This window comes from Chlorocebus sabaeus, chromosome 9 (genome assembly GCF_047675955.1).
Source record: "Chlorocebus sabaeus isolate Y175 chromosome 9, mChlSab1.0.hap1, whole genome shotgun sequence".
In the NCBI taxonomy this organism is placed as follows: domain Eukaryota; kingdom Metazoa; phylum Chordata; class Mammalia; order Primates; family Cercopithecidae; genus Chlorocebus; species Chlorocebus sabaeus.
Window position 1 is genome coordinate 119,125,039 of NC_132912.1, and position 12,595 is coordinate 119,137,633.

The 12,595-nt window shown below is 39.0% G+C and overlaps 1 protein-coding gene across 1 annotated transcript in view; it reads left to right on the forward strand.

Moving 5' to 3' along the window:
• PNLIPRP3 (pancreatic lipase related protein 3) overlaps positions 1 to 11,097 on the forward strand; it is a 50,054-nt gene extending 38,957 nt beyond the window's left edge. The window contains exons 9-12 of the mRNA XM_038009587.2: positions 2,318 to 2,450; positions 4,882 to 4,993; positions 9,786 to 9,953; positions 10,224 to 11,097. Coding sequence (XP_037865515.1) covers positions 2,318 to 2,450; positions 4,882 to 4,993; positions 9,786 to 9,953; positions 10,224 to 10,305 — 495 coding nt within the window. The 3' untranslated portion in view covers positions 10,306 to 11,097. The remainder of the gene's footprint in view (positions 1 to 2,317; positions 2,451 to 4,881; positions 4,994 to 9,785; positions 9,954 to 10,223) is intronic.
• The last annotated feature ends 1,498 nt before the right edge of the window (positions 11,098 to 12,595 follow it).

The following is a 12,595-nucleotide window of genomic DNA, read 5'->3' on the forward strand; positions in this document are numbered from 1 at the left end:
GAAGAAGCATTTCCCTCTTGCTGCAGAACTTGGCAGATGGATGAGTTTAGGCCATGCTCTCAGTTTCCTGCCATTCTCAGAAAGCTTGACAGCCAAACATTAGCATTTCCCACATATCCTCCTTCTCCCCTCTCTTCTTCCTGCTGTGGCTGTGCTCTGAGCACCCAAGGGATCCTAGCATTTACTTCTAGTGGAAGCAGGCCCTTGGAGTCATTGTATATTTGGAGATAAGAGTTAATCTGCCAAATTGGAGAACACTTAGAAGCTAGCTCATGCCACATGGATGCTACATGTGGTTACAAACTGTTAGAATGAATCAATTTCCTCAACATATTTTATTGTACTGTACCCAGACAGTCATACAATCAAAGTAAGTCAGAGCCAGCAGTGACATGCACCTGTAGTCTTAGCTACTTGGGAGGCTAAGGCAGGAGATCTCTTAAGCCCAGACATTCAAGGCTACAGTGCGCTATAATCATGCCTCTGAATAACAACTGCATTCCAGCCTAGGTGACAAATTGAGACCCCATCTCAAAAAGTAAGTAAATAAATAAATAGGATGTTACTGTAATCCTAGCCTAAATGTCCATGGTTTATTAAATTAAAAGTTCAAAGCCTAAAATAGCAAATATTCAATCACTGCTACCCATGGTTTTTTTTTTTTTTGAGACGGAGTATCGCTCTTTCACCCAGGATGGAGTGCAGTGGCGCGATCTCAGCTCACTGCAAGCTCCGCCTCCTGGGTTCACACCATTCTTCTGCCTCAGCCTCCTGAGTATCTGGGACTACAGGCACGCACCACCACGCTTGGCTATTTTTTTTTTTTTTTTTGGTGTTTTTTTAGTAGAGACGGGGTTTCACTGTGGTCTCGATCTCCTGACCTCGTGATCCACCAGCCTCAGCCTCCCAAAGTGCTGGGATTACAGGCATGAGCCACTGCGCCCAGCTGCTACCCATGTTTTTAAAATATTCACATTTCATTCCTTTTCCTTTAGATTTTTAAAATATACAAATAAAATTAAAGAAGCCAAGGACCTTATCTTCCCGTCATTCCTTTCCCTAAGGCAGAGTTGAATTTGATATATATCAAATAAATGCTATCATGTTATAAGTACATTTCTGGATTTGCTGTTTTCATTAAATATCATAAATATAAAATTTGAAATCTACATTGATGTACATAGACCTGATGTATTTATTTTATAGGAATCAGTCGTGATTTATTGATTCATTCCCCTACTAATGTGAGTTTTGATTGTTTCCAGTTTTTGCTATTAAAAACAATGTCTACCAACTCTGCCATCTTTGCATGTCTCCTTATGTGCTTGAGTGGAATTCCTTCATGGCATACAACAGAAGTGAAATTATCAAAGCATACATACATTTCCTTCCTTATTAGACATTACCAAATCACTGTTTAAAATGTCTATTGATTGCTAAAGAAAAATACAAATGAAGGCCACAATTTAGATATAACCCAAGGCCACCCACAACCACATAGCCAAAACCAAGTCATGCTGATTTCCCAGAAACACCAGCTCTAATCATAAATGAAACAAAAAAACGTGAGCTTTACCAGCTTGTCAGCATGATTCAGGGAAATTAAACCAATCAGCTATAGACAAATCAACATAAATATCTCTACTTGCCCTAGAGAAGAATGTTAATGTAGAATAGCCAATCACATAAAAAGGTCAAAATACTTCTGTCTTTATAAACTATCCTGTGACTGCTGTAAGTGGGGGCTTCTTACCATTTTCAGTTTGAAGTCTCCCAGCTCAAGGACTGTTCTTTTGTGTGCACAGCAAACTTTTAAAAATTTAAAAATTTGATCTGATTATGTTTTTGACGTTTTAAAAATTATATTCCAGACTGGGAATGCAGTGAAGAATAATACAGCTTTCCAGCAAAAGCGAAGGAGAATTCCCCTATTACACGTATTCAGTGTTGCCAATTGCTTTAATGTTTGCAAATCTGTTTAATATGAAATTATACCTTGTTTTAATTAACACATTCCTGACAACTAGTAAGGTTGAGCATCTTTTTTACATAGTTATTGACTATTTGAGTTTCCTCTTCTGTGGATTGTCTATTCATATCATCTACCCATTTTTCTAACAGGGAGTTTCTCTTCTTCCCTCAGTTACTTTTGTTTTATTTTTGAAAACAGACATGGTGGCCTGTTAGGCACTTTTAAAATGCATATCCTCTATTTAGATACTTGAGATGTATTATTATTTAATAATATATCACATGTTTTATTGAAGGGCAACATTTCTAATTATGTAAGTAATCACCTTTCATTTTCTGTCATCAGGGAAATTGCTTCTTTTGTCCCAAAGAAGGTTGCCCAACAATGGGTCATTTTGCTGACAGATTTCACCTCAAAAATATGAAGACTAATGGATTATATTATTTTTTAAACACAGGGTCTCTTTCCCCATTTGCCCGTAAGTATTATAGCTAAGTTTTACTGTAATGCTTTAAGGTACTTATCTTTAAAAATTCAACAGTTTTTATTGAGTGTCTACTAAATAATTGGGCATTGGGCCAGACTGGGAATTCAGTGAAGAACAACACAGTGAGGTCTTTAACTGAGTTTAGGCTAATGGGAAAGACAGCAAGTAAAATCTCAGTTCCAATCCTGCGTAATAAACTTTCTCTTAGGAAACATTCAAGATATGTGCAGAGCATAAAGGTCAGGGAGCCTTTCTAAGCTGACTCCTGTAGGATGAGTAAGAGGGAGAAGGAAAGTAGGAGTATTCTAGGCAGAAGGGACCACATCTGTAAATGCCTGGAAGTCAGAGAGAGCAGAAACTGAAAGAAGCCCCTGCCAGGATTGTAGAGACTGGGAGGACAGTGATAGGAGATGAAGTGGGAGAGACAAATTGGTACAGATAATGAGGGACGGGCCTTGTGTCCCAAGTGGAGAGGTTGGGCTTTGTCTGTGGGTGAATGGAAAGCCATTGAAGGGTATTAAGAATTACCAGATTATTTTTATTTTTAGAAAAATCACTTTAGTTTCTGCATGGATTAGAAGGCCACAAGATGGAAGCAGGGTGCCTGTTAGATAATTATTGCCACAATTCAGGGAAAAAAAAAAAAAAAAGAAGTAGAGAGGTTGCAAAGATAGTTAGAAGGTAGGAGCCAAATGGATCTAGGTGAATGGATTTAAAAATGCAGAAAAGCAAGGCGTCAAGGACAGTTCTGGCTGTGGGTGAGGTGTCATTCTCTGAGCTTGACGACACAGGAAGAAAGGCCAGTGTGGAGCAAGATGATGGGCTAGTTTCTCACATGTTACTTTGGAGCTGCCTTTAGGGTTTGAGAGTATGTGTGCCCCATGAGGCAGGTAGAGATAGGGATCTCAGCCTCTGGAAATGGATGTGTTCTACAGAGATTTAGGAGTCACTCAGCCTGTGGTCAGTGTGGTGAAAGTGGATGATGTCCTTACCCAAGAAGAATGTGGGGAACAGATGAGAAGGAAAGAGAGCAGAGAAAGAGGCCCCTGCAAAGGAGACTGAAGAATGGGCAGAGAGAAGGAAGACCAGTGAAGGTTATCATTAAAAGAGCCAAAGAAAGAAAGATGAGGAGGAAGAGAGGAGACATATGCCACAGCAAATTGTTTTTTTTTTTTTTGAGACGGAGTCTCCCTCTGTTGCCCAGGCTGGAGTGCAGTGGTGCGATCTCAGTTCACTGCAAGCTCCGCCTTTCTGGTTCAGACCATTCTCCTGCCTCAGCCTCCCGAGTAGCTGGGACTACAGGTGCACGCCACCACACGTGGCTAATTTTTTGTATTTTTAGTAGAGACGGGGTTTCACCATGTTAGCCAGGATGGTCTCCATCTCCTGACCTCATGATCTGCCCATCTTGGCCTCCCAAAGTGCTAGGATTACAGGCGTGAGCCCCCGCTCCTGGCCCACTACAAATATTTTTATGACTTCTAAGAATGGAAGTCCTATGTCGTCTTTTGTCTATTTCCTTTGTATTGTGGTCAAATGAGACAGGGCCCCACAGAGGCTCATTGGGTGAAGAAACAATTCAACTCTTACTGAGCTTGGCTAGGGTGGTTTCAGTGGAGACATAGCAGGGGGACCCAGATTCCAGTAGAAAGATAGCAGGGGGACCCAGATTCCAGTAGAATAGGCTGAGAAGAGAAAGAAAATTCTTTGACAATGATTAACTCGGAATTAAAATTCCTCTCTGGTAGGTTTCTTTCCCTTTTTAAATTCTTTTTCAAATAATCATATGAAGAATTGCATTGTTTTAGTTTGTTATTAAGCATACAGTAATTTAAGAATTCAATAAAAAGATCTGTTTAGCTCTAGATGTAAAAATTTACATTTGACCATTTACAAGGGAATGATCCTACTGACAGATACTGTATTGATCTGTATCTATGTGTACTGGGCATTCTTAGCACATATCCCTGCAGGAGAAGAAGAATAACTCGCTTTGCCTCTAAATGATTATAAAAGCACACGTCTTCTTGCCCAATAGGTTTCCTAGATTTTTCTGGATTAATTGTCACACTATGGCAAATAAAAATTTGGCTATAGAAAGTATACATGCTATATATATGCCACACAATACAAAGGAAATAGACAAAAGAAGACACAGGACTTCCCTTTTTAAAAGTGATAAAAATACCTGGAAAAATAAGGAATGTTCTGGAAAATTAAAATGTGGCCCATAATGTGTATTTTTAAATGTAGTTTTTCACCAAATTCACTGAAACTAAAGTTGTATTTTTGCATGAATATGTGCAGCACTGTTCAAATACAACCCTGAAAATTGTATTTCCATTAAAGGATCCAGGATGTCATACTTCCCATGTGTTTTTAACCCTTTCTCTCCCTTTCTTTCTTGTTTCCTTATATCTAGGTTGGAGGCACAGATTGTCTGTTAAACTCAGAGGAAGCAAAGTCACTCAAGGGACTGTCTTTCTTCGTGTAGGCGGGACAATTGGGAAAACTGAGGAGGTTGCCATTGCCAGGTAGGCACAGTGAGAAACTGACGCTTTGCACCGTGCTGGGGGCTCAGTAACACTCAGTGAGACTGGCTCAGTAAGCTGTTCAGTCTTCTGTTTTCCTATAATTCCACAGGCTACCATATTATCTTTGATTCTTCTTTTTACTTCATGTTTTCCAAATATAAAGTAGAAATCATAATATGTATTTTCTCTACAGTTCCAACTAGAAACAGAAAATGTTAGGAAATGTTAGGAAATGATAACATGAAAATACAGATCTAGATAATAGAGCAAGTGGAAAAAAACTGACAGTATTCAAGGTATATTTTTAATCCCATTCACTTAATATTATACAAATATAAGCATATATTTTTATTTGTGTAAGTAACAAATGAGACATTTATATAAATTGCTAAATTTCTAATAAGCTGTCTAAGCATTACCCACAGATACAGGACATGTGTTGGAATAGTTAGAGGTTAAAAATAATCCAGTTCAGGTGTTCCTTTTGTATTTTTTGCTAAAGCCTCCTTTTATCTTGAAATTTTCTTAATCTTTTATTTACTCAGCCTTCGCATTTTTGTATTATGTTCATGTCCATTATTTTATTCTGTAATTTATGTCAGAATTAACATTATACATACTAATTAGATGCAACCTGTTTTGCAAACAGATGAATGGATTAGGTGTTTTATCTCTGTGATTTCCATCATCCTCAAACACTGGGCACAGGCACGAACAGCAGAGATTTTTTGGTTATTTTGTCAGTTGAGAGATGCATCAGTTTTATCACTGGCAGAGTTTCTGCACGTCATCTTGCCTTGGTCCAACTGTCTGTAAATATAAGCTCAGTGAGTGATGATCTGGATCCTGGTTGGTGCACAGGCTCCAGCCCACCCCTCTTCTAGCCATGTCTCCCACCATTTGGCTTTGTTCCACCTTCAGTTCAGCGAGGCTACACTGTTTGCACTACCCAGCACTGAATAGATCTCACCCTTACCTTTCTTTAGGACTTCACCCATGCTGTTCCTTTGTTGCAGATACTTTTTCCTGTCTGCTATTTTGTTTCTACCTGTTCTTCATGGCTCCATCAAGCCTCCCTCTGAGAGCAGTTCAGCACAATCATGTGCCTGTGGTTTTGAGGCTCACAGGATGCTGGATAAAAGCTGTGTGATTTGTGCCCTTCACAGAGGCACCTAACCTGGGGCAGCTGGCGATGAATATGCAGTTTTTGCCTCTTTTAAGATTTGTGAGAGCGTTTCCACATCTCTGTTCTTTTGATAACGGCCGAAGAAGCTGTTTGTAATGCTGTTGCATAGTTACCCAATCCTCTTTTAAGAATAAGTAAGCATTGAGGGTTCACAGCAGATTTCTCATCTTGAAATGAAGTCAGCTAGCTAAATTTGTATGCTGGTCTAGTTCTATTTTTCAGACAAGTTTTATAAGTCCAGCTTCTCCATGCTCATGGATAGGAAGAATCAATATCATTAAAATGACAATATCAATAACATGAAAAGACAGATCTAGATAATCGAGCAAGTGGAAAAAAATTGATGGCATATAAGGTATATTTTTAATCCCATTCATTTAATACTATACAAATATGAGCATATATTTTTATTTGTGCAACTCACAAATAAATAAGACCGTTATATAAATTGCTAAATTTCTTTTTCTTTTCTTTTTTTTTTTTTTGAGATAGAATCTCGCTCTGTCACCCAGGCTGGAGTGTAGTGGTGTGATCTCACCTCATTGCAACCTCCCCTTCCCGGGTTCAAGTGATTATCCTGCCTCAGCCTCCTGAGTAACTGGGATTTTGCGTGCCCACCACCATGCCTGGCTAATTTTTGTATTTTTAGTAGAGACAGGGTTCACTATGTTTGCCAGGCTGATCTCAAACTCCTAGCCTCAGTGATCTGAGCACCTTAGCCTCCCAAAATACTGGCATTACAGGCCTGAGCCCACTGCGCCTGGCCAAATTGCTAAATTTCTAATAGGCTATCTACTGCCCAAAGCAATTTATAGATTCAATGCTATCTATATTAAACTACCATTGAGTTTATTCACAGAACTAAAAAAAACTATTTTAAAATTCATATGGAACCAAAAAAAAAAAAAGAGCCCGAATAGCCAAGACAATCCTAAGCAAAAAGAACAAAACTAGAGGCATCATGCTACCTGACTTCAAACTACACTACAGGGCTACAGTAACCAAAACAGCGTGGTACTGCTACAAAAACAGACACATAGACCAATGGAATAGAGTAGAGAATCCAGAAATAAGGCCACATACCTATAGTTATCTGATCTTTGACAAATCTGTCAAAAACAAGCAATGGAGAAAGAATCCCCTACTCAATAAATGGTGCTGGGATACCTGGTTAGCCATAAGCCGAAGGTACTGAAACTGGACCTCTTGCTTACACCATATATTACAAGAATTAACTCAAGATAGATTAAAGACTTAAATGTAAAAACCCAGAACTATAAAAACCCTGGAAGACAACTTAGGTAATACCACTCAGGACATAGGCCCAGGCAAAGATTTCATGATGAAGATGGCGAAAGCAATTGCAACGAAAGCAAAAATTAACAAACGGAATCTAATTAAACTAAAGAGCTTCTGCACAGCAAAAGAAACTATCAACAGAGTGAACAGACAACCTACAGAATGGGAGAAAACTTTGGCAACCTATTCATCTGACAAATGTCTAATATCCCACATCTATAAGGAACTTAAATAAATTTACAAGGCAAAAACAAACAACTACATTACCAAGTGGGCAAAGGACATCAACAGACACTTTTCAAAAGAAGACATACACATGGCCATCAAGCATATGAAAAAAAGCCCAACATCACTGATCATTAGAGAAATGCAAATCAAAATTATAATAAGATACCATCTCACATCAGTCAGAATGGCTATTATTAAAAGTCAAAAAATAACATACTGAGGTTTTGGAGAAAAAGGAACACTTACACACTGTTGGTTGGAATGTAAATTTGTTCAACCATTGTGGAAGGCCTCAAGGACCTAAAGACAGAAATATCATTTGATCCAGCAATCACGTTACTGATTATATACCCAAAGGAATAGAAATTGTTCTATTGTAAAGACACATGCATGCCTATGTTAATGCAGCACTATTCATAATAGCAAAGACATGGAATCAACCCATATGTCCATCAATGACAGACTAGATAAAGAAAATGTGGTACCTATACACTATATACCATGGAATACTATGCAGCCATAAAAAAGAATGAGATCATGTCCTTCACAGGAACATGGATGGAGCTGGAGGCCATTATCCTTAGCAAACTAATGCAGGAACAGGAAACCAAATACTGAATATTCTCACTTATAAGTGGGAGCTAAATGATGAGAACACACAGACACATAGAAAGAAACAGCACACACTGGGACCTGCCAGAGGGTGAAGGGTGGGAGGAGGGTGAGGATCAGGAAAAATAGTTAGTGGGTACTAGGCTTAATATCTGGGTGATGAAGTAATCTGTACAACAGACCCCCATAACACATGTTTACCTAGGTACCTGCACATGTACCCCTGACCTTAAGTGTTTAAAAAAAAAAAAGTCCAACTTCACCATAGGTTATATCTTAGCTAACTGGACTTCTAATGACATAAAGGGCTGCATTGTATGGGCACTGAGTGAAGATAGTTCTTGGAATAACAGAAAGATTACCCTTAAGAATTTGGAAGAACAGTTTCCTCTGGTAATTAAATCAATTAATTCCACTAGTAATATAATAAGACAGACCCTAGAAACAGCAATATTCATTCGTTAATTCATTCAGCAAATATGTAGGTGCCTACACTGCACCAGGAACTGTTCTAATTGCTGGGGATGCAGACACAGTTCCTTCTTTCACAGAGCTAATATTGCAGTTTGAGTAGACAAATGATACATTAACAGAAGAATAGTTTTATGAAGAAATAAGGAAAGGTGATACAGTATGGAGCAACATGGGGACAAATTTAGTTATGATTGTAGCTTAATCATTTACTAACTATAGTTTAATTTATGTTGCCAACACAACAAAAAAGGGACTGTTTCATCAGAAGGAGACTATTAGCAATAGCCATAGGAAATGGGAGTCAGGAAGCTCTTCTGGAGGTAAGAGATGTTGGTTTGGGTGCCACGACCAATTTGGGTCACAGTGGAGAATTTTTGCATGATAGGGAAGAAACATGTCATTGGTTTCACTTTGGCTTGGATGGAACATACCTTATGCCTCGAGATATGGCACCTCTCTCTGCTCTATTGCTGTGATCAACAAAATGTCTTTTGATCACTAATTTGGCTACCCAATTCCTTTTATGTGGTTAAAGAAGGTACCAGAAAAAGGGCACGGGAGCTTTCTGGTAAATCAAAGGGAGGCATTTCCACACTGTGAATTGGTGAACAGGCTTCTGGTTTATAGATAAGTCTCGTGTAAATTTAGTCCACTATTGAGAATTTCTTGATTTCCTTGTGTCAGTATAATCTGGTTTCTGATACTACAAAACCAAGACCAGATCTTCCACTGTGGAGAAATCACAATAATGCCTCTCTAGGTATTCTGTAAAAATCATCTAGCCAAGCTTTTCATTTACTTCACCCTTCTTTCAAACTTCAGAACCATGCTATTCTGAGATGCTGATCAATACACATGGAAAGAATAAATCTCCTACAAGCAAATGCCAGCAAATACAAGTTTCTCTTCCATAGTGCATACACAGATGTGTTTTCTTTCATTCAGTGCTGTGAACAGTCAGTGCAAACTTATGAGTCTTATTTTTGTTTACAGTGGAAAACTTGAGCCAGGCATGACTTACACGAAATTAATCGATGCAGATGTTAACGTTGGAAACATTACAAGTGTTCAGTTCATCTGGAAAAAACATTTGTTTGAAGATTCTCAGGATAAGTTGGGAGCAGAAATGGTGATAAATACATCTGGGAAATATGGATATAAGTAAGTATTGCTTTTTCCTTTTCATTCTAGTACTTTACATTTTATAAATGGTGTTTAAGCCCATAGATAATTTGAAATGTGCAAGTAGTATAAAAATTTATAGACTTTGAAATTTTGCAATTAAAGAAAAGGAAAATTTAAGAAACCAATGCTTTATTTGCAGAAGTGTTCAAACATAAGAATGACTCATTAAATTGGGGGATCTACCAATGTCTTTTTCTTCCCTGGTGTCAGGTTAAAATTCCTTTTTTTTTCCTTAAAAACTTTCAGATCTACCTTCTGTAGCCAAGACATTATGGGACCTAATATTCCCCAGAATCTGAAACCATGCCAACCTCAGATACAGTCTTGATGGATTTCTTTAGTAGGAGCAGTGAAGAAAAATGTTTCCTTCCACCTGGCATCCAGACCAAATGTAACCCTTGTAAATGACTCCCAGTCATTTGCAAGGGTCCTACTCAGAGTCAAGTACAGGTTTGGTTTTTTTTCTGTGTAGAATGTTCATCTAATTGCACCTTAAAAACACACTGAACCCTGGGACAAAAGATAATTCCTGTGGTCTCTAGGAATCTGGATGTCAGTGACAAAATAGAGCTGTTTTGGAATTTTCCTGAATAAGAGGAGGTGATGCAAATGTACGGTGAGTGTATAAACTCACTGGAAAAAAAGTGAGCCTCTGGTTTGCTGAGTTTTTGAAGTACATTTTCAGATATAATAAATCATTGTTCTAAAATTATACAAAACTATTTGTTATGTTGTTAAATCTTGCTGAGACAAATTATGACTATAGTGCATGATATATAGTAGATTATAACCTTGTGGGTTGATGTGTCTATCTAGTAATAATAAAAACTAATGAGATTGCACTAGTATTTCCAAGGTGTTCCTTGGTGTTCAGGGTGTGCATAAGAGAGATTTTAGAGCTTATCTCTTGTGTGTTCATCAGTTAGCAATGGGATCTAGAGTTCAACAACCCAGGGTATAGCCCCCTTCCTCCAAAAGTCCCTGCCACAGGAGAATTACTCCTCTCCGTGGGTCTTGAAGGCTCTACGGTGAATTTGTATCTAGCCTCAAGGCAGCATTTCATTTGTAAAACACTTGGATAACCTTTTGTTCTTGCAATAACAATATTACAATATTTAAATGTGTCCATTGTGGGTTTTTTTTTTCTTTATGTTGCTTCAATTTCTTCCAAGTAAGTTGTCCTTAGCCAGCGAAAGGGAGAAATTTTATATTTTCATTTGCTCTGTTTTCTATCACTAGGCTCAGTGTTTAGCTTATAGGTCTGTGCTGTAAATATTGTTGGAGAGAAATGATGACAGATCCTCTGCAGAGGCTTTCTCGATTCTCCTTGGCGCCTCGCTGCCAGCTGAACCTTCAGAAGGACCCGTGGATGTACATAAATAAATCTGTGCTGTGGCGGAAAGCAGAGAAGCAAGTGGGATACTCTCCCATTTTGCAAGTAAGGGATGGAAGATTACTGGGGAGAAGGAGGAAAATGGGTTCGGGGACATTTGGCATGATCCAGCGGTGTGTACTGCTCTCACTCGTGGGCTGCACATATTCACACCTAGGCCAATCCAGGAGCAGAGTGGCTATGAGTAAGCTCAGTAGAAGGGACTGAGCCGTTCTGAGTAATTGTGTCACAGTCCAGCATTCATTAGCAAGCTGGTGGTGAAGTCAGCACAGGCCCTCGGGGAGAGAAGTCTTCCTGAGAGCAGCTGTCCCGAGCCTGCGCAGGTCCCAAGGTGGAGGAAGAGTTATGGATCCGGCCCTGGCATTAGGCAACATGAGTACTAGCTGCCTCCTCACCCAAGAGGTCTCTAGGCTGGCTCCTTCAAGGCTTGAAAAGACTAATGGTAGTCAATTAACTTCCGAGAACCCTATTTTAATAAAGTATAGACTTGCTGTCCTATAGTTCTTAATATCCGTCCCCTTTTTTGCATTATAAGAACGTGTGAGGATGAAAAATAGTGCATGAACTATCTAGGCAAAGGAATTCCAAAAGTTCAAGGTGACGCCGTTATTTTCTGTGTGTGCTATTCCCTAAGGAAGCACTAAAAAAATGATTCCCTTTCCCTCTGAGTGCCCTGCATTATTGTAGCATAGCAATTATGGCCTACTACTGTTTGGGCAAGGACTATTACTGAATTGTTCTGCTTCCTGAATGAATGCTGAAAATGCAGTTCAATTACCCAATACTCCCTCCACTCTGTGACTATTAACACACACTCATGCCTGGTCATCATATCACTCACAAATGCCCACCTCCAACTCGCCAAGCGGAATGTCCTCTTTGACCACAGCTGCCTCCCCTTCCGGCTTGCTGAGTGACATGTTTTGTTTTGTTTTTTTTCTGTTAGACAAAACCTTAACCTTGAATGCTTTCAGATTTCTTTTCTCCGGGCCGGCACCTGAAGTGCTGTTCGGACAGTGGTACCACAGAGAAGATGGGTGTAATTAGAATGTATATGATATGATGTATATTGTGATCTGTACTGTCCTGAAATGCGTTTGACACCCCCGCCCCAAACTCTTCTCCTACTTTATATAGAAAACAGATGCCATGATCAGACAGCAATCTCTACTCTTTTTGATCCAAACACATCAACTACTTACATCTGCATCCATTCTATCCTTTT